Source organism: Bacillus rossius, chromosome 3 (genome assembly GCF_032445375.1).
Source record: "Bacillus rossius redtenbacheri isolate Brsri chromosome 3, Brsri_v3, whole genome shotgun sequence".
Taxonomy (NCBI): domain Eukaryota; kingdom Metazoa; phylum Arthropoda; class Insecta; order Phasmatodea; family Bacillidae; genus Bacillus; species Bacillus rossius.
Genome location: NC_086332.1, coordinates 47,550,761 through 47,572,945, shown reverse-complemented (window position 1 = coordinate 47,572,945; position 22,185 = coordinate 47,550,761). Strand labels below are relative to the sequence as shown.

Below are 22,185 nucleotides of genomic sequence, written 5' to 3'. Positions count from 1 at the left end.
TCACACTGGTACCAGTATTTTAGGATATAAAAAACTATACTCGGTCCTAGTTGTTTTGCGAGCTCCCCTAACATTATATTAATTTTTTTAAATATATAAAAATAATAATATTTAATTAATAATTGTAAACATAAATCTATTTAATATAAATAATTAATTTAATAAATAAAATAAGTAATTAAAAATATAATTTATAAATATATTATAAATAGTACAAGTAGTGAACCCTGCAGTGCACAGGAATGAGAGTCACACCCGAACAGTTCAGAAAATCTCCGATGTTTGCAAATCGCCCTTGAAAAAACACAGTATTGCAAAAAATTTTATTTTCGGTCATGTAGTATTTTTTAATAACGCTTACTTAACCTCCCTTTCATTTTCGTTGCGATAACCTAATCTACCCACTCTTAACCATATGTAAACTTGGGAACTGTTCGGGTTGTGGTTTCGGCTATCCTTACAAAGGCGTGCAACAATCAGGGTTCGGCAACACGTGTCCACGGAAACAGCCCGAGTGCCGCTGACTGGCCACACGAGTCGCGCGAGATGGCCCGATGCGCCGGCGACCAGACCCCCCGCGCGAGGCTAGGCGCGGGCGAGCCCGGTGCGAGGCTAGGCGCCGAGGGGCCGGGCGCCGCGGGACGCGAGGGGGAGGACGTCGCCAGGGAACGAGACGTGGACGCCGTCAGTACGTACTTGCGAGCGTCTAGTAGCGCTCACGCATGTAGCAATGTCATCCATCCCAGAGATGTGACTGTCGCACGAGAATTTCATCCCAAGAAATAAAAACTTTATTTTTTTATTTTAGCTCATAATGTATCAAACTCAGTCTTAAGGTTTTAAAAAATATTTTTTCCTACGCTGAAACACATCAGAAAACAATTTTTTTTACTTCCCAGCATACAGGTACAAGCTTTATTTTAAAAAATCGTAAACGTATTTTAAAAAAAATTGGAAATACATTTTCTTGTGTTTCATAAATAGTGTCATCTGTTAATGCTTAAATTTACTCTTTAAGAGACATAACTTAAAAACGCTATCTTGGTTTCAACACATTTTCGTTAACAATATTTAATAACATTTAATAATTAAAATTTGGGCTCTTTTGAGCATAGCACTTAGTGTAATGGAATTCCTTGTTATTAACAGTGACCGACTGATAGTAAATGTTTACACTGTCAATACACTTGGACTGGTGTAATTATTGGGACCATTATGACTGGCCACAAGCCGCCAGCTTTTTAACAATATAAAACTATAAAAAGTTATTCCATTCCAAATTTTGTATGAATGAATAAAAATTAATAATTCGTAATACAATCGAAAAATTTTAAACTACGGTTACTTATCAACAGGAAGATCCCAACAGAAAGGTCTTCCAAGACCAACAAAGTAACACCACCAATTATTAAAGATATTGAGGAATGGATTGGTCGTGCCTATATGTAAGGCTACAGGCACATGCTAGTGATGGCATAACTCTTTTTAACACAGCGATATATCGCTTGATAAAATTTCGGCCTGAAAATATCGAATTTTTCGAAGTATCGGTATATTATAATATACAAAAGTTTATAATTTTTTACTTATTATAAGATTGTTATATTGATAGATACATCTAACCTAATACGAATGTAAAATCAGTCACTAGACATACGTCCACGTATCTTCTTCCGCGTCACCGGCCACTGCCCTCGTCCAACAGTCGACCTGCTTCAACTTACCAACCTATGAAATTCCCTGCAGTGATATCCAATATTTCCTCTTTTTCCCTCCTTTAAAAAATAATTTGTTCTTCTGATGCCTTCCAGCTACCATTTTATTATTTTCTCTTTCAAATTTATTTACAGATAAATTTAACTTAATTGTGTTTTAACCTGAACATAATTATTGTATTCCTATTCGATAATATCAGAACAAAACAAAAATATAAAAAAAAAATTGGCTCTAAAAATTGATAGCAAATTATCGATATTCTGAACCTGAAATATACATAGATATTTCACCTTTGTCGATATATCGTCGCCAGCAATAGCACCTGCTGCTCCTGAGCCACTGCTAGTTCGGCAACACGCTGGGCACATATTGTCGGCGGGTCCTCTGGTATCAGGGGTTCGTTCGTTGCGCACTCAACTCCAGAAAAATGAACGGCTGAGTAACAACCTATGCGCGTTTATTCGGGACAAACGCTCTTGTCTTTGCAAATTTCAACATACGTTGTCATTTAAAAATGGGTTGTGCTGGACTGGGAGGGGCCAGTGGGGAGCGTTAGGGTCACTGAGGTTTGTGGAAGGATGGTGTTGCAGTAGCTATGGCGTGACTACTCCTTAGTTTGCAGTGTGCATTTTAATGGGCAATTACTTTCTCTTTCCAAAGCACAATTAGCACTGTCCATGTTTCGGTGTGCTATGTTGCCAGGTGTACGTCATAGAGAGAGAGAGAGAGAGAGAGATGTTTTAGACCCAACTTTATGTTTTAAAGTTTTTAAAAAATTACCTAAAAAGTATTTTATAAAGGAATATTTGGAAATAGGTTTGCTTGTATCAATATTAAAATCTGATAAATTTCAGATTTTTCTCTTGAAAATACATAACTAAAAGTGGTCATCTTGGTTTCAACAAGTTTTCGTTAAAAAAAGTTTTTGAATGACATTCCAATTTAAAGTCTTGGCTCTTATCAGCACAGCGTATAGTTTAATGGAACACCATGTTAATAGTGACCTACTGCTGCAAAATCTTCTTTTGTGACACTTTGTAATTTCATTTTATATTACATAAAAATTTCAGAATGTCTGTAACGGTATATTGGTAACATGCACCTATCTATGAACTTAGAAAAATCAAATAAAACACATTAAAATAAAAAAATATATATACTAATTATTCTGGTTTTAATTTTGCAGATATATGTAAATATTCGTTAATTCAAATTCTTAAATTTCTGAAAGTTCTTGTGTATATAGATATATAGACAGAGAGAGAGGTAGCTACTTCAAACACATTCCAAAGAAATTGCAGCTGGTGATTAATGAGTGTAGGCAGTGAAGTGAGGCTGCGCAGGGGAAGAGTGCAGCATGTGCGGCCGGCACTGGCCCTGCGTGCCCCTGTGGCGGCTGTGCGCGTGCAGCCCTGCCCCGGTGCACCGCCTGTGCCTGGAGATGGCGCTCAACACGGGGCGGCCGCACGCGTGTCGCAGCTGCGGCTACCAGTACCGCGTGCTGTGGCGGGCCCGCTACGGCCCGCTGGCGGCGGCGCGCTGCTGGCTCTCCCGCCGCGCCGGCCGGCGACAGGTGCCTGCTGCCCCGCTCCCCTCTTGTGGCCCTGGACTCGTGGTGGCAGTGGTAGCTCCCGAGCTTGCAGCACACTCCCCGCTCTGATGACGTGTGGAAGTCAGGGGCACAACAACTAAATTTCCAAAGGGGAGGCGATATACCTTTTTATAAAGAATCATCGATCCCCCCTATTGAAGCGGGGGTCCGGGGGTCCTCCCCCGGGAAAATTTGTATTTCAAGGTGGAAAATGATGCTATTTAAGCAGTTTTATTATCTAAAAATTGATTACACAGCACTTTCTTTGCCCCCGTTTGCCCCCACTTCAAGGTTTCAGAGGCGAGGGGGGGGCAAAATACCCTTGCCCCCTCCCTTGTTGTTGCGCCCCTGGTGGAAGTGGTGAGATACTTAATGCTCGGGTACTAGCCTGCAAAGCTAGTAAAGGTTGAATGGCCTCGGCTGGATCACGAGTAACTGGGCGAACGAGGGGTCCCAGGGGTGTGATGGGTGTGGGTACGTGTCGGTACTTCTCGGGCCTCCAGTGGGGGCTGGCACTGGTAGTAACGGGAGTATACGGCGGGCTGACAGATGGTTCGGTGGCGTTGTTGTGTTGAGACGGGTTTCCTCAACCTCTCTGCGTAGCTGCCGAGTCGTTACCGCGTTTGAATAGCGTATTATTCCAGGCCCTCGGGGGTCCATGGTAAGTGTCGGGTACTTGTACCTCCACCTGCCCCATAGGGGATCAGGTACCGCGAGACTGACGTAAGCACGGACAAAGTAGATCGAGGAAACGTGTCTCACCTGTGTGTCGGCAGACCGCGTGTGGCTCTCTCGGTAGCACTACGGCATCACGGCGCGTGCCCTCAAGCTGCGCGCCAGCACCCTGCCATCACACCAACCCTCGAACACACTCGCCCCCCTCTCCCTGCAGGAAAAATGTCTAAAATAGAGCAAATTATATTTGGTACGTGGCATAGTCTTCCTGAAGCCTACGACAAAACAGAAAAAAAAACTAGTATTTGCCGTTTTAACAATCTTTGGCTCTACCTATTCATGTGGACAAACATTCCGTTCAATAAATAAAATTTAAAAAAAAATATATTAGGAAATGAATTAACCAACGAAACTTAAAATCATGCCTAAAATTGAAAATAATTATTTACTTGCCAGATACAGCTAACCTTCGAAAGTGGTACAATATCACCGTTCCAACTAAATAATAAATTTTACAAAGCCAAGGTCTTTTTATTTTAATAATAAATTTATATAATGTAGGTTTTCTTGGTTTATCAATAGAGTTCACTAATGACTACTATTTTTTTTTCTTACAAGCAGTCTTTATGTTAAATTTGGGAATAAAATGTTTTGTTTCTATCTCCCTTTATAATCGTTTTAAATTCTTTGTAGAGGCAGAGGAAATACATGTTGCGACTCTATAAAAAATTGGAGAATCTATTTACTTAATATTTGGGTCATCTCACTCGAAATTATGCCGACCCCTGGTGTAGGGTTATCCATGTTGCAGTTTAATAGATTTTTATAACGTTAGTTTTTATGTTGTATGAACATCTTAGCTCTCGGTATGCAGCATTTGGTAAGAGTATTTTCGTTAAAAAGGAACTGAAGTTGATGAACGGAAAAGCGCCACAATGATAGCGGACTTAACTTGTAGTAACACAAACCCGTTTATAGTCACTTTCGTAAACATTAGGGGAAATACGAAAAATATTGGTGTGCCAAACTAAACTTTATCATAGTTCAACTATACTTTGTTATAATTTATAGTAATGAAAATAAATAATGACAATTTAAAAAATACGCAATACTTAAATGATAATTCTGTGTTAACTGTGAAATCTAGAGATGCTATAGAGAGAGACAAAAAATGGTTAGCGTAAATATATTCGCCTCCATGTTGAATAAAATAATTTATTGGTTAAATTTGAACTGTTAAATATTTATGTTGAATCAGCTCAATAAGGTTAAGATTTGTTTGTGGGAAGTATTTACAGATTGATTTCTGTCGTTCAAAAAAAATACTTAGTGATACCTTTCAGGTAAATATTGTTTTAATGCATATACTGGACAGCAACTTTTCATATGAAATAATACTTAAATGATAGCAAGTGTTAAGAGAACCAACAAAATGTTAAATATCTTTGGCGCCATCAAAACAAATTTCTTGACTAATAAATTATAGGAATTTTGTAAATTTTGCGATTATATCTTGTTGTGACTGCTCAAGTTTACAAAATGTATTGCAGGATAGTTTCATAGACGATAATGGGCGCGCACTAGGTATAGCCCCGGCCACCACGCTGATAGGCGTGCTCCAGGAAACGTTTTTACAGTTTTTCTATAAAATGAATATTTTTCGTATTTTTATCACGCTTGACATTATTTTAAAGGATTCTACGTTAAATTTTGTATCCGAGTTACGTATTATAAGTTTATTTGCAACATGAGAAAATATTAACTTGATCGTTACCAAGGTTATATGTTTACACGTCACTGGCAGGCACTGAACGACTTGCTCACTTTTTTATATATAACTTTCAAACCAAAGTTAAATTTGAGATTTTTCTAACAAAATATTTGCGGCAAATGAAGTTTCTATTTTTAATTTATTTTTATATTTGATTTTTCGAAGTTAAATTTTCGTTGATTCGCAGTCACGCCTCAATCTTTCGAATAATAAAACGATTAAAAATGACAACTGTAAAATTATCTTAATGTGCCAACATTTCATTTTCAATCAACGTTATTAGCTAATTGAATCGCCCATTTTCCGCAAATCGTAAAAAGTGATGAGCTTTGCTTCGAGCTTCTGTTTTTCTCGGGGTTCTCCCGTCTTCCCCTCCAGACTCAGTCCGTCGCTGCTACATCGCGACGATTCACCCTCCGCTCGTCTGCAATTCACGCGAGCGTTGAACTTGCAATCGGGAGGGACCCGGGTTCCAATCCGAATTGAAACATCTTGATATCGTTTTTCAATGGTTTCTCTAAATCACTCCAGCCAAATGCTGGGATTGTTGCTGACCATGGCGGAACTCCTCTGCGTTGTCGACTAGACGTAAAGCCACAATAGAAGAGCAAAAAAATAATGTGAGCGAGTATTTAAGTACACGTTATTGACTTGTAACATATAACCTTGGTAATGAGTAAATGCATGTGTTCTCATGTTGCAAATACACTTATAATACGAAACTCGGACACGAAATTTTACGTAGAATCCTTTGAAATAATGCGGAGGGTGATAAACACACGCAAATTGAGTTTTCACTTACATTCTTGATTCTAATCACACGTAGTTTCCACACCTGTCGCTAGAACCTAGGACCAGGTACGTCGACTATAAAATCTTATTTTTCCAGACAAATTTTAAACTATAGGTACCTTGAAACGGCTCCGAAAAAAAGGGTAAAAAGACTTGATAAACTACCAAAACCCGGGCTCGAACCTGATTTTCGACAAGGAATTTGTTTAAAATACTTTCCATCTTGTAAAAATTCACTAAGCAGTTAACACTATAAAGTTTCCATATGTCTTTGTGAACTTTGGTTCGCGCGTTCCGCCACAGATGGTTACGCAGGATTCATGAAAGTGCTCGCACCAAGTACCGATAGCTAAGATGTTAATCCACGGCGCGGCGCTCAGCAAGACAAAATGGCGGCAGGTGCTGGCGATGGTGCAACTCGCCGCCTCGCTGGGCTCGCAGGCGGCGGCGGCGCAGTGCTGCTCTCCTGCGGCCGCGCGCTGGTTCGCCCTGCCCGCGCTGCTGCTGCTTGCGGCGCTCGCCGCCAGGAGCGCTGTCGCCTTCCGCCGCTGGTACCGCGGCACGTTCACCGCCTTCCTGCTCGAGGACCCCGGGGTGCACGCCCTCTAGCCTCTAGGGCTCTACACCATCACCTGCCTGCCCGCATCCACGCCTAATGCGAACATTTCCTCGGTGCATTCTAGTCATTTTAGAGGATTATGAGCGCAATTGGTTCAAGCGTCAACTTCGCTACCAGTCTTCGATTACTGGGTAAGGCTTTTCTATGTTAGTAGCCCCATGGAATAAAAATATTCATCACTTAGTATGGCTTCCATTGAATTTTTTATTTATTGTTTTTTTTTCGTTGATTTATTGTATAGCTTTTGACGTGATGACGTCTTATAAATCGATGAACGCCGGCTGCACGCACGAAAAAGCATGACTCATTGTCACGTGCCGCCTGGGCCGAGCGTGCAAGCGAGAGCGCGGAACAAGCGATAGAGAGGCACGATCGGCTTGTGACGCATTTACCTCTCTTCCACTCCATCGGCCGATGCGTCCGAGTAGAAGAGAGACAGCGGCAGCACACAACCTACACGTGAACTGTTTTGTCAACTGTTTATAAAGTGAAGTGAAAAGTTAATGTGGTTTCTATTGTTTATTACAACAACAATTGCGGCAGAAAAGGTAATTAATTCTTGCATTTTAAGAATTTGATTAGCGATATAAGCTTATATATTTGTTCTTTGATTATTAAAAAAAAAAAAAGAAACATCGGTCAGCGAGTGCAGTAATAATAGGTTATGTTACAATTTTGACTAAAAAATTATTATCTCATATAAACTATCGTAAAAAAAGTCAACTGCTTTTATTTAGTATTAAATGAAAAGAATTGTAATTTTCAATTAACTCCTTTGTATTATTCAAAATAATGATAATTCAGTGATAATAATTCAATTCAATTCATAAAAGAATGCAATTTTACATTAATGTTTTCTTATGACGTTATCACGTAAAATTATCGTCCGTAAACCGACGTTACAGACAAACCCCCCCCCCCCCCTTTTCTTTTTTCATATGAAATATTACATTTTCAGAGGACATTAAAAATTCTTTTATTTTTTTCCCACATTTATTTTTGATTTTTTAAATGTAAATGTTCAATTTAAATCTTAAGAAATGTTTGTTGTAAGCCATGCAACTCAAGCAATGATTCGGGAAAGAGGGAATTTTGTAGATAGATAACGTGATGGAACTAATTTTCTTTAAGCAAAAAAAAAACCTGATTAGATTTTAAAATGCTGCGGACTCTTTTAATTAACCATAAAAATAAGAAATATATTTTTACAATATATTGTGAAAGCTTTGTTTACTATATAGTTCAGTTAAAAATGCAAGGGAAACAATACCATATCCATGAAAATCCTACCGTTGAAATCTTTTCTGCGGTGTTAACTGCTTTAACTGGTTCTTTGATGTTTGGTGGTTGGAGAGATCTGCGGGGATGTAATTCGGCTAGGTAATTTTACTTCTTAATGACTTGATTTCATTTTCTAGTTTTGGTCCTAAAAGATGTATGAGTGGTTTCGTGTGGTTCTTGAGCCAGCCAATGAAGTTTCGTGTCATTATTTTTTATTTGATCGGCCGAATAAAAGTTTAACTGCGTGATAGTAAGTTACAAAGAAAGTTCTGTATACCGAATTTTGAGGCGCAGTTGTATGCAACTGTATGGTGTATGGTGCGGCACGTATAATTTGTCTAGAGAGAGTATTTTCCTGAAACTTATAGATGAAACACATCAGTTTAAAGGCACAATAAAGGTCGTGGGTTGGCACGGCAATGCTATTTCGTTTCCCTAATACAATATAAAAGTGTATTATCCTCAAGAAAAAAAAATGGATTCTTCGCCTTTGCGTACAGTCATATGCATTACATTATTCAGCGATCAGGATCCTCGAAGATCATGCGCAGATCTCACTATGTGTATTCGCTAGGCGCTTTTACTGGGCAACCTGCCACCTGCTGCCATCCACTTACAAATCATTAAGGTCCCTCGTCCTTAAGTCATCCTGCTAATGTGTTATTGGGACTACAAGTTGAAGAGTACCTTGTGGTCTAACAAAATTGACATAAGCCATAAATAAAAACAAAACATAGCGAGAGAGAATGTTTATTTTCTGTAAGTAGGTCCTCTTGCATCACATATATCATGGCTGACAGGCTGTGCAGTGATGATGGGGACATATGCGTCTAGAGGGACCTGGATTTACCGGAATGGAACAATAATGAGTGGGGAGGATTTAGAGTGACTAAGGGCTATGAGGGGCTGTAAGGGACCAGTAGGGAGTGCTAGGTATTCACTTGGGTTTATCTTGGGCTTGCAATTTGTCCTGGGAACGGGATTTTTCCTGGGCTGGTATTTTTTCCTGGGAACGGGTTTTGTCCTGGGCTGGTAATTTTTCCTGGGAACGGGTTTTGTCCTGGGCTGGTAATTTTTCCTGGGAACGGGTTTTGTCCTGGGCTGGTAATTTTTCCTGGGAGCGGGATTTGTCCTGGGCTGGTAATTTTTCCTGGGAGCGGGATTTGTCCTGGGCTTGCAATTTGTCCTGGGAACGGGATATGGCCTGATCCTGTGGTTTGTCTTGGGGCTTGTGCTGGTCAGCGGGCTCCTTGGGGTGGGGCGCCGGGTGCATGACGGGGTTGTGGGTGGTGATGGTGGGCAGGAAGGTGGTGGGGTACCACTCGTTGAAGGCGAGCAGGTTGACGGTGACGAAGGTGAGCAGCAGCCCCGCGTACCCGGCCACCATCATGGCGGTGACGGCGACGATCCAGGAGTAGTGCTGCGGCTCGTCCATCAGCTCGTACCAGTACTCGCCCGACTCGCGCAGCGCGGCCGCCTGCTCCGTCTCGCGGCGCGAGTCGCGGATGAACAGCACTGACAGCACCACGTTGGGCGTCAGCAGCGCCGAGTACAGCAGCACCAGCAGCATCTGCGGCCAGCACGCGCCCGGCCCGCCAGCTTCACAACCCATCGCCACTCAACTGTGCAGTCCGTGGCCATGAAACGGGGGCTGATTTACGAAAAACGTCAAAAACTATGTTTTATGGGAAAACTTAACTTTCTGTTTTTTTTTTTTTAAATTTTCCTGCTTGTGGTGGGCAAACAGGGGCGCAATAACTAAATTTCCAAAGAGAGGGGGGAAATATACCTTTTTATAAGGAATCATCGATCCCCCTATTGAAGCGGGGGGTCCGGGAAAATTTGTATTTCAATGTGGAAAATGGTGCTATTTAAGCAGTTTTATTATCTAAAAATTGATTACACAGCACTTTATTTGCTCCCGTTTGCCCCCACTTCAAGGTTTCAGAAGGGGGGGGGGGGGGGCAAAATAACCGTGCCTGCCCCCCCCCCCCTTGTTGTTGCGCCCCTGCATGCAAATAGGCCAAAAATGTGGGCAATGTACAACCTACGAGCACCGTATCATGAGATAACCGGTGTCGGTTGAAACCCGAGTTGAAAACTGTCCGGTCGCCTCGCCCACCTGGTGGTGGTCCGCCTTGCTGCACAGGTACTGCCACAGGCCGCGCGGTCGGCTGTAGCGGGGCAGCCACAGCAGGTCGTACTTCCTGCCGCACATCTCGCAGCGGTCGTGGTCCGTGTCCATGAGCGTCACCTCGAGGCAGGCCTTGTGCATCACGAACTTGCAGTCGCACAGGTGGTGCAGCTGCATGGAGTCCTCGCCCTTGTGGCACAGCGCGCACACGCGCTCCTCCGCTGCAAGCACACGCTAGCGCTGGCAGCTCGGGCGTTCATGCGGTAGTACTTATCGTATAATGTTTCGTGTCTCAGCACGTGAATTTAAATAAATTCGTAATACAACAATTGAGTCGTGTATTTTCAAAACTGGCCATCTCCCTCAGAATAGTTTTGCAAGAAATCGAGGAAAACTGTTTACTCAATGATTTGTAGGACTTTTACTAAATATTGTTTTGCATTTTTTTTAACACACTTCTACATTACAACATCTTGAATGCCACGTCATGTAATTGAGTAAACAGTTTTCCTTGATTTCTCGCAAAACTGTTCTGAGGGAGATGGCCAGTTTTGGAAATACACGACTCAATATTACATTTAACCAAATGTTTTGGACATACCCCACGTCTTTTTTTATGACAAACAGGGCAAAACTGCAATGGCGTATGTCCAAAAAAATTGTATTATAACCAAAATTTTCCCATTGCATAAATTATTTAAAGAACGCATATTCATTTTTAATTTATTATAAAAAGTTTTTTCTTCTAATAAACAAGTCCTTAGTTATTTTTTTTTCCTTATTGGCAAATTTTAATGTTTGTCCTAGCAAATACTGAAAGCATGGTATCATATGGTAAACAGTTTGTTCGTATCTATTAATAATTCGTAGGTATTCTTCATTTTGAAATACATATTTATAGTATATCATTCGTAAATATACAAAAATTATGGTTTCCCAAAATCCTGAGAGAAAAAAATAGGTTTCCATGGTTTTGGGTGCAACGTATTAGCTGTGACAGGCAATCAGTAGGTTTCATGTTCACGCAATTGCATTGGCGCAGGATACAAACGGTCCTATTCTAGTACAGAACAAAGTGTTAGAGAATGTCAAATCCTAACTGCAAGATACAAAATCAGGGCGAAAGAAAGATATTTTATGACCTCTGTTTTATTATCATTAAAACGCATCAAATAGGCGTAACACTGACAGAAATATCAAAATATAACTTACAAGGATAAAACTATACTAACATAAAAATAACTAGCAACAATTATAATTCACAAACATGAATTTTGCTGCCAAAATAAGATGAAACTTTGACAAAAATTCAACATTACGAATGAGTAATAACATTTCAATCTTGAACCCAAGTAAAGCCTACATTACACATCATAATGAAAGAGCAAGTATATGACTTTGGCAAAATTAGCAACTATGGAGAGATCTGTTACCCAAAGAGCGGGTAGAGAGGGAAGAGGGTAAATCCAAGGGAGACAAAGGTGCGCCAAAAAATTAAGTGTTTGAAAACGAAGACTTTATACGAACGGTTACCCCAAAACTGTATACCACACTATACTTACAGAAACTAAAAAGAACTGACATAAATTAGCCTTCAAGTTTATGAAAACTACTAAATAAGGACTTGTTTGGTGAAAAAATCCTTTTGCACCATATCGCCCCCGTGGGACGCTAGCAAACTAACACTCAAACGTGTTTCCCCACGTTTGAGTTTCTGTCCCGTTGTATCACACTGGCCCTGGGTCGGAGATGTCCCCCCTTCCTCCAACTTACGGTTGAAATTTTTTTTTCGAGTTTAGGACTAGTTGTGTTGTCCCACCTCCATTCTGCGGAAGGCAACGCTAACCCTTTGCTGTATCATCTCGCCTATTGTGTCCTTGTGATGCCTTGACAATGGCTAGCGATCCAGAACAGCCCTTGTGCAGTATCAGTAGCCAGTAATAACACTGATTAATAATGATACTGAACAATTCTTGTATTCTGCGCCCAGAGTAGGTCCGGTGAGGGGGGGGGGGGGGAATGTTTGTTTACTGGAGGCAAGCCAAAATTTTATTTCATTTTAATTTCGGAGAGTGTATTTACGTTTACTTTAATACGTAATTTTTGTGTTAAACTTGTTGTACGAAACCATTAAAGTTCCGTACTTTAGACCATGAATTTCCATTCAAAGGCCATTATCAGACGTATTTAACGTCATGTTTTGCAATTGCACCCTTTCTCTGTACGACAGCTCTTTCAGAATAGTCTTTCTGAATACGCCCCTGTTCTGAGGATATGTTCATTACTGGCTCACGATTTACCGACTTTAATGTCAAAACCAGCTAATGAAACACGGGCATTTATTTACAAACGGTACTCCAAGAGATAAGAATAGTTTTTGAAATTATTGAATTAAAGCTACAATCTGACACAGCGCCTATTTCAATAATCCTAACTACATTGGAATGTTAAAACGTTCAAAGAGGTATAAAATGTTATAACCTCAACAACGAGCCAACGGCGCGTGCCGTTAGTTTGGGAGAAAAAAAACATTTCGATGTCATATACAATGAGCTGGTGCTGCTAATTTTGCATGCGTGGTCTGTCTCGTGATGAGACCACGAGTGGGAATATTCCTGGCGTGGTTCGGGCAGCCACGGCTTGTCTGGAATTCGTGTCCCAGTACCCAGTACCAGATTTAAATCTTTGCCGCTTTGCTCGGGTAGATTCAACACGACTTTTTTTTTTTTCAAGCAACGGGAATTTAATCCCCACTTGCACAGTCAGATAAGGAAACCTTAGGAAAAATCTTTGCATCGTTAGTCAAATAGAAGAATACTTTATTTTTCCTCAAGTCATGACTGTGCAAAGCGGCCTAAGATATAACATAAGTTCTTAAAATTTTTATTTTAGATATTTAAATAAAGCAGAATACAATTTACTTCCTTTAGTAAAAATATACGTATTCATAGTTTTTTTGCTCCTTAGAAGTTCCGACATTACAAAATGTGTAAGCCTAGATTTTATTGCCATTTTTGTAGAATAAAGGTTTTTAAAGTAAGTTTCAATCTAAAGTTTAAGTGACAACTAGCATAAATCTGCTAGCTGATAAAAACACGAACTGTAGTCTACTAAAAGTAATTCAAAATTCGTGCACACGCAGAATTGTCATTTATTGCTCTGTTTACTAAATTCATAACAAGAATACTATTCTTGAACGGAATCCCAAATGAAAATTTTCTTTTAAATATTTAACACACTGCAACAATCGTAATAATTATTCTTTAACTTACGTAGTAGCTCGTGGTCAGATACCAAAATTTCGGGCTTCGCCATATTTGGCTGATGTGTTTTCTACGGAGATTTTGCTGAATATGTCGCCGAGTCGAAATTATCTTCAATGAACCGCCCAAAATCACACTGTTGCCCAGAAAATTATCGATAACAATACTTCGGAGAGGAAAGTTTGTTGTGACTTGTTGTAATTGTTGTAAATTACACGCTCTAATTGAACGGTACGATTTAATTTGCACGAAATAAACATAGTCTACGTATTCACTGGTTTTTAAAGTATTCACTTGTGGCTTACGGATGCTGTATGCGAAGCTGCAATGATCCCAAGCAGTGCTTTATCAATAATTACATAATAACTTGTTTAATATTATTATACCATTTGTACTAACACAGATACGTTTTGCGTCAACAAATACGTCGTTTTTCATAACAAAAAATCCAAGAAAAATAATGCGACTATTCAGATTTTATCATTTAATCGGAAGTTAATTAGAATAAAAATTGAAACTTTTATTTGTAATAATAGGGCTATGTTCAAATTGTTTGCCATTAAAACGATTTTCTCTGTATTTTATGAACACATGACATTTGTCGTTGAACTAACACAATTATATTCTGATAAAAACCAGATAAACAAATTGGTGCATGCACTTATGTACGCGCGTTAGAAGTTATACTTACTTGGCGTAATAAAAACTATTTTGCATGTAAATAATAAATATAAATAAAATAATAAAAGAACTTGAGTGATATTATTATACGGTCGGCAAAGTTTATATGTAATCAATAAAATTAAATAAAAACTTAGTGTTCAATACTACGTATATAAAATTAATTCTTTAATTTAGTAAAATATTCAAGATGGATTTAATTAAATAACGAAAACCAATAAATATTCTGAATTTTTATTACAATTTATAATTTTAATTGTTTATTAGGTATTAATGTAATAATTTATAATGCAAATTAATTATACATTGGAACATAACCTCACTTACATACATACACTTTAAAATTTACTTGGAAAAGTTTACAAGCACAATTCATAATACCAATGTATGTTTTAATGACATGAACTAGTATTTAATATCACTCTCTAATACATAAGATTTAAAAGCAAATATATAATTAATTAAATCTAGCTTTTTTAAATATCCTTTTTTATTATGTAAAAATTTTTCACTCTAAATTTGTTTATGACACTCCTAAACAGGTTCAACATCAAAAAATAAAGATTGTTAGCTTTCGTGGGCTATACACCTTGAACCACTTCTTGGCTTCTAGGTCGAGGCCACGTCTGTTAACCGTCCTTGAAGATGGTTGCAACTTCACAGACGTGGCCAGAAGCCAAGAAGTAACCAGTGATTTTGCTAGCAATGGGCCGAGCGTGGATTCCAAGCCCGTCTTCCAGGGAAGCAGGCTACTGCCCCGCCGAGCCTCGCTGCACGGCGGGTTGCGTCACTCCAGGGACGAGGCCCTCACCGCAGCCCCAGCTGGCTCAAGAAGGCAGAGAAAACAAGAGTCCAGGGGCAAACCATTTGGTCGGACCCACGCCCTATTATTCCATCTACAACTTTTCAATCTCCGCATTAAAAAAAAAATGGGTGCCTGTACTAACGTACGCGCGTTAGAATCTTTACTTACTTGGCATAATTAAAAATTAACTTTAATTTAGAATGAAAATAAATAAAACTATAAAAGGATTGGAGTGTGATAATAAATACGTTTGGGTAAAGTATAAATGTATTATTAAAAAAATGTAACAAATACTCAGTATTCAATATAAATACAAATCCGTGTATAAAATTAATCATTTAATGAAGTAAAATATTAAAAAATACATTAAAAATAATACTTAAAAACAATAAATATGTTTTTAATCTTACTTATTAACTATAATTTTTTATTAAATAATACTGTTATAACTTATAATGTATAATGCAAATAAATTATACTTACGAGAGCATAACCGCAATTATATAAATAAACTTAAAAATACACGTGATTAAGTTTATAAACACAATTTATATCACTAATATCCACAATAAATTAATAATTTTAATTTTGTGAATCAGTATTCAATAGCAATCCCAAAATATAAGATTTAAAAGCAAATATCTAAATTTTACATCAGATAAGCTAGGGAAACATGAACAAAGATACTTGAAAGTATTTACATCTTGCGGTAATGCCTTTACGAACTGCTTGATAAAACCAAGTTTGATGTGAAGTGGTGGAATCAATATTTTTTCGGTATCCATCAAGCTCGGATTGATGACATTTTTTACTCCAACTTTCAATTCCATTCTAATTTTCGAATCAGTTTTTTTCCAAAGTAAATTTCTTGCTCTACTGTCCCATTCACAAATATAACAGGGGAATTTTGTGTAGCCTTGCTGTTGACCAAGAAGCATGCATATGATTTTTAAGTCACCGCAAACTAACCATTTGTGTTCGGTGTATTTTATTTTCTCCAAAACATTTTTTTAAGTTTTCGTAAGTTATTTAAGATAAACTGAAAGAGCTACAGGTTTCGATGCAAATTTATTGCCGATATGCAAAATGACATCCTTTAAGCTTCTTTTTGAAGAATCTAACCGCCAATATCACAGCAAAATACTAAATTATCCTCTTTCTTAAAATACTCCAAAAATTCTTGTTCTCTGCTTCGATACCAGTAAAATGTAATTACAGCATCTAATAAATTGTTTTCTTTTAGTCGAGAACCGAGAAGTTCTGCAGCGTTCTTAGGTAATCCAAGATCCCGTACCAAATCATTCATTTCTTGCTGTTTTAAAGTTCGAGGGTCATTTGTAGGGTGAAAAATTTCATCACTGCTTTGCAGATGATCACTTTTTTCTGAGTTTTGTGATAAAGGCGTTTCGAAGCTGTTAGTAAGAACTGGAATGGGTAATTCGGGTCCATGTGGAACTGGCTTTGTTACAGACGAAACATTAGGATACACAATTTTGGCGCGGTTTTTAGAATTATATCCTGTTACATTGGTCAAACAAAAATAAAAATATGATTTTTTGTTCCCACCACAAAATAGGAATACCTAATGACAATGATTTTGATTTACCGTAAGTCCACTGTCTTAACACTTTAACACATAGCCGGCATACTGTATGCGGATCCCACTATTTCTCTTGGTAACATAGCCTCATTCCGAAGTAAGCATAAAAAGCATTTTTTACAAAGTCTGTTTTTTTTAATCATTGGTTAACTATTGTATACTGTCCGCAAATATAGAAAAATACATTTGGATTGTTTTTGCAACTCTGAGGAGCCATAGTTACAGATTTAATAAAACAATATTTTATTACACTTTTTTTTGCAGTTTAAACCACTATGATTAGTCATAGACTACATAAAACGTTTTTTTGATACTTTTTCTCACAAGGGAAAGGCAGGTTGGTAACAATAGACTATGGGATGGTCGGTCATAGAGTATGGAATAGAAATATAGATCATGGTATCAATTTTGTAAAAAAAACGAACTTACCGATCTAACGAACTATTATGTATGTATCTATATGCAAAAAGAATGTGACGTGATACGTTAAAACAAAGATTTATATTTGCTATATACAGACCAACATCTACATGTTTGTGATAAATTTATTTTAAAAACTTTTTCATCTCAGACCTGTGTTATTAATATGTCATAATGTAAATATATAAGTAAAAGTATATTTTATTAAGCTTGTAGGTAATTTTCGGACAATAATGCAATATGTACGTATGTTCTTATGCAGAACTAAGTGGGTTACCATCTCATTCAGTTACACGATTGCTTAGTGACTGTGCAGAGAATGTGTTACTGGGTAATAAAAACCCCAAACGGGTTGAGGTCGCGAAATCCATGGCGTAATAAGTAATAAGAATGGAATGAGACGTAAGTCACCGGACTTCCATAAGCACGCTAATGAAGAAAGCTAAAAAGCGAAGTAGTTCCAGTATTTAAAGGCGTTTCCGTGCTTTTTTTTTTTTACTGACGCACGTTGATTGGTTCGTAAATAAACACGCCAACGCCCACGTGCAGTGGTAGCACGCACTATTTGGGGTGAAAGTGGTTGGGTGGCAGGGGGGCAGGAGCGGACACCACTGGCAGCCGCAGGTCACCAACAAGGTGCTGGCCCGCGGCCAGCCGGGCGCAGGTGGCGCTGCCAGGTGGCCGTTGACGGAAGCTCGACAGCCAAGGGCAAGGGACGGAGGAGAGCAGAAATAATCTTTGATACGCCGTGCCGCTCACCGGAAATAACCCCGCGCACTTCCCCACTCCATCCCCCCTCCGCGGGAGGTGCACGTGTCACCGCGATGCGACCAGGTGCGCGCGCACCCGTGTGCCCGTGTCCCCGGGCCCGGACTGGTGACGGACGCACGCAGCGCGCGAGCAGCGAGCTCTTCGACCCACGCAGCCCCGGGCACTGTCTGATCACCGCTCGCCTGCTCGTGGGCTTGGTCGAAAATAAACAACGCCATTTTGCGAGATTTAATCATTGATTTTCATGATTTTAGAGCATTTTTAAAATTTTCTAACTTGAACCAAATTTTTTTTTATTTCATCTACGTTTACCCTGACATGCAAAACCTAACCTCCCGGAAAACAATTTTTTTTGCGAGAATTTTATTTATGTAACACAGCTAACCGAATCAAACCGATATTTACTTTTATATTTACAACAACAAAAATAACCGGATGCGCGAAAGTGGATAATTCGGGCGTTTTACTAGGGGGCCGATGAGAAATTTACCCAAGCTGTGCGGCACAACAAAATATTACCACAGAACTGATCAGTTTATTTACCAATGGAAGAGTAAATAAATGTTTGTCGTGGCAGACGCAGTTTGCACACTGTTGAAGCTTTTAATTCTCATAGCACACTACACTGTACGTCCAGGTTTCAAAGAGCGACGTGTTTGATACAGTGCATTAGTGATACGGGATGATAAGTGCGACGCCCGCCGGTGCTTCTAGCGCGGTGTCGCCTCTAAGCGCAATGCAGTGGACTGACGCGCTGTATTGTCGTCGTGCATGGGGCAAATATGATATTTTAGCGGTAACCATAAAATTATATGGTGAAGAGATTAAAATAAAGGTGAAACGCAAGTCCCTTGAGTGCTTTCAGAAATCAAATCTATTGGTTTTCTCCTGAAGCTCTGCGCACCGTGTGTGTGCCCGGATAGGCGGGGGCCCTTGATGTGGCACATTCGAGACTACGACCATGCCGAATTAGCGATTGCAATTTTGTTGAAAGTCAACGTAGTGCTAACGGTAATCACAAGTGTGCAAGATTTTAATTTCTGCTATAACACGAGAAACGCTGTAATGAAATGAAAACCGACAGTAACGATAAACTCTAAAAGAACCACAAACGCCTGCAGATCATTAATGCGCCTTGGCGGCGAAATTTAACAGCCAGAATCCATCCTCAAAAATCAGAACGCGATCATATCGATTGGTGCCGGTTAAAAAAATGTGCCGAACTTTTTATGTTATTCCGTATTAAAGACCTTTACTGTACATTTACAGTGCATCTAAGTATGTCCTGTGTCAAATTAATACTTTAGGTGTGATAATTTACATTAAACGTATGTGAGTTCAAACAAATTTTGTAATAAGACAATATGGGAAACTGGCCAATTAGCATTAGCAAAGCACGAGACGCTTGACTGCATTGCTTTCAAGCTACTTCACACTCCACGCCGTTACATGCCACTACTGTAATTAGTTTCGCGCACTTAAAAACATAGGTACACACCACACCATCAGGTTGCTAAGCAATGGCGTATGTCCAAAAGCTTACATCAAGTCATGCACTCCCATTGCACAAATCTTTCAAAGATAATATCAATGCTCGGTATGTACCCGGTATGCATATTTCTCTGAGGAAGTTGGAAAAGAAAAAGCTAAGCAATGGCGTATGTCCAGAATCTTACATCAAGTCGTTCTCTGACATCACTTGTCTCGCGTATAACTCATCAGTTTCCCATATTTTCCCTATTACAGTCTTTGGTTCAAGCAACTCAAGCACCATTTATTTTTAAAAAAACGAACGTTCTATTGGTTACATCAGCTGAATGTGACAGCTGTGTTGGTAGGTCGTGAGGCAGGGGCAGGAATCTGTCCTAATCTACACTTGGTCCCCCTGCTGGCGGACACCAGACCGTGTCGGATCCCGGCTGAGATACGCCCTCTTCCTTGAGCAGTGCCTTCGCTTGGCTGAGGCGGCACAGAAATAAACCCAGGGGAACACATGTGAATCAGGATGTTACAAATATAAATATGTCACAGAGACTACCTTACTACCGGCTAAAAAAAAACATCGTTCTTGGAGCGGTATATTTCAACGCGACGTGTCTTAAGCCCGTCTGAATGTTTACATATCATTATGACATTACGTACGTAAGATGTATTATTGCGTCAATTACACTATTTCCTTAAAAATTTTAACTGTAAATTTGTTTTGCTCTACTGAAGCTACAACATTTTATTATACTAATTTAATTAGATTTTTGTAGATGTTATAAATATTTGCACTATTTGTAAATTTGTAAATGCTATGAATTATTTGAAACAGGTGATTTGGTTGTTGGTTGTTTTTTTTATTTGAACTATAATTTTACTGTATAGTAATTCATTCAAATTGTTGGCACAACATGGCGTATAATATTCCTAAGTTTTCATGCCTTTTTGCAATCTATGTGGGGAACTACAGGTGTCAATTTAGTCACAATAGTTCCCGAACACTGACTTCAACAAATGTACGAAGCTGGGTAATTTGCGTTGTTAAGCCATGAAATGAGAATCTGGGGCCTATTAATTGAAAACCCTAAAATGGCGAGAACTTATCCTCAATGCTTGATTCGAAAATATAATGAATTTATTTAAGCTCTATCGGTGGCTTTTTGACGTCATTAGTGTATTTTTGATATATATTTTTTAAATTTCTTTCATGAAGATTTACTTTCAAGATGCCTCTTTGATAAAAAAAAAATCATATTTGCAGTCCAAAGTTATGTTGTTAATTTTTTTTATTCCAATATTTTTCATTGTGGTAGGATAAGGTATGAGGGCAGTTTATATTGCACGGCTATTCACAGTGGTTAGGAACATCCAAGCACCAAGTGACTCCAAATCATGTGGCAAGCTACACTCTGTGATTATGAACTTGCTTATGAACATGCAGGAGGATGTTTGGGATTGGACTTAACCTGATATAAATATGAGAAAATGGCAATGGTATTTTGGTGATCGGAATAAGAACCCCGTGTGTTGAGAATGAATTACACAGCTGCTGCTTTTGACGCTTCTTTTATCACTCTCCTGGAGTAAATTACTGGCGAATGAAGCCGTGTAGACGGTGCTACTCAAATTGTAAGAAGACGTCGGCGTCCAGAAAGAAGTTTGGTGGGGACAGTAGTCCTGGGTGTGATTGCTTCACAGGATGATGCACTACAAGTTACTGTTGTGATTTTCTCCAAGCTCATATTCCTAGAGTGCAGTAATCATTTATTATTACCGTGGCACCCGCCTGTTTGACATTTGGGTTCCATCTTGGAATCGTGTATTTATTTAGCTAGAAATTCGGGAAAAATTCCAAAATTCATTAAATAAATTTGCAATTAATATACTTATTGATTCGATCGAATCCTGTCATTGGTTCGACCCCTGGTCGATACAAAAAAAATTAATTTTATGTAAAAAAATAATAACTTCAATAAATCATGTTAAAAATCCTAAAAGAGGTTTAAAATCCTCTTCTACCAGCCTCCGGTAAGCCATTATGACCGCTATCTTGAAAATTTGTGTTTATTGACCTAGAAATTCTGGAAAACATTTTAAAATCCACCGGAAAATATCATTCATTAATTTACATATTGAAACGATGAAGTCCTGCCCTTGGTTTGATTCTTGACCAGTGTCAAGTGTAACTAAATATTAAATAAATAGTATATTCTGTTTTTCATTACCTTTCGCGGAGTTTATCAATCATTCACTCTACGAAAAACAACTCAAGACAATATACGACAATGTCCGACGAATTAATTACATTGCTGATAAGCCTAACAAAAGTCTAGTTTTTTGATACTTAGAATAACCTCTAAACCGTTCATATAGAAAGCCATACATACATATAGACTAAACGTCTTCGGACCACGAGACCGGGTCATAAATAATGTCAGACGTATAGACCAGTTATTTTCAAACCGCACGACCTTCATCGACAGCTAATTAAATTCAATTAAACCAACGTAACATGTTTTACACACACGAAAGGACTAAGAGACCTTGAAAAATATTTTACCAACGCCAAGTGGTTTTGAAC

The 22,185-nt window shown here is 38.8% G+C and overlaps 1 protein-coding gene across 1 annotated transcript; it reads right to left on the bottom strand.

The window, feature by feature from the left end:
- Window positions 1-9,179: 9,179 nt before the first annotated feature.
- On the bottom strand, window positions 9,180-14,007 carry LOC134531436 (uncharacterized). Its single transcript, XM_063367139.1, has 3 exons — window positions 13,852-14,007; window positions 10,568-10,800; window positions 9,180-10,015 (listed from the first exon to the last, which is right to left on the bottom strand). The coding sequence occupies exons 1-3, from the start codon at window positions 13,892-13,894 to the stop codon at window positions 9,383-9,385; spliced, it is 909 nt and encodes a 302-aa protein (XP_063223209.1). The 5' UTR covers window positions 13,895-14,007; the 3' UTR covers window positions 9,180-9,382.
- Window positions 14,008-22,185: the final 8,178 nt, after the last annotated feature.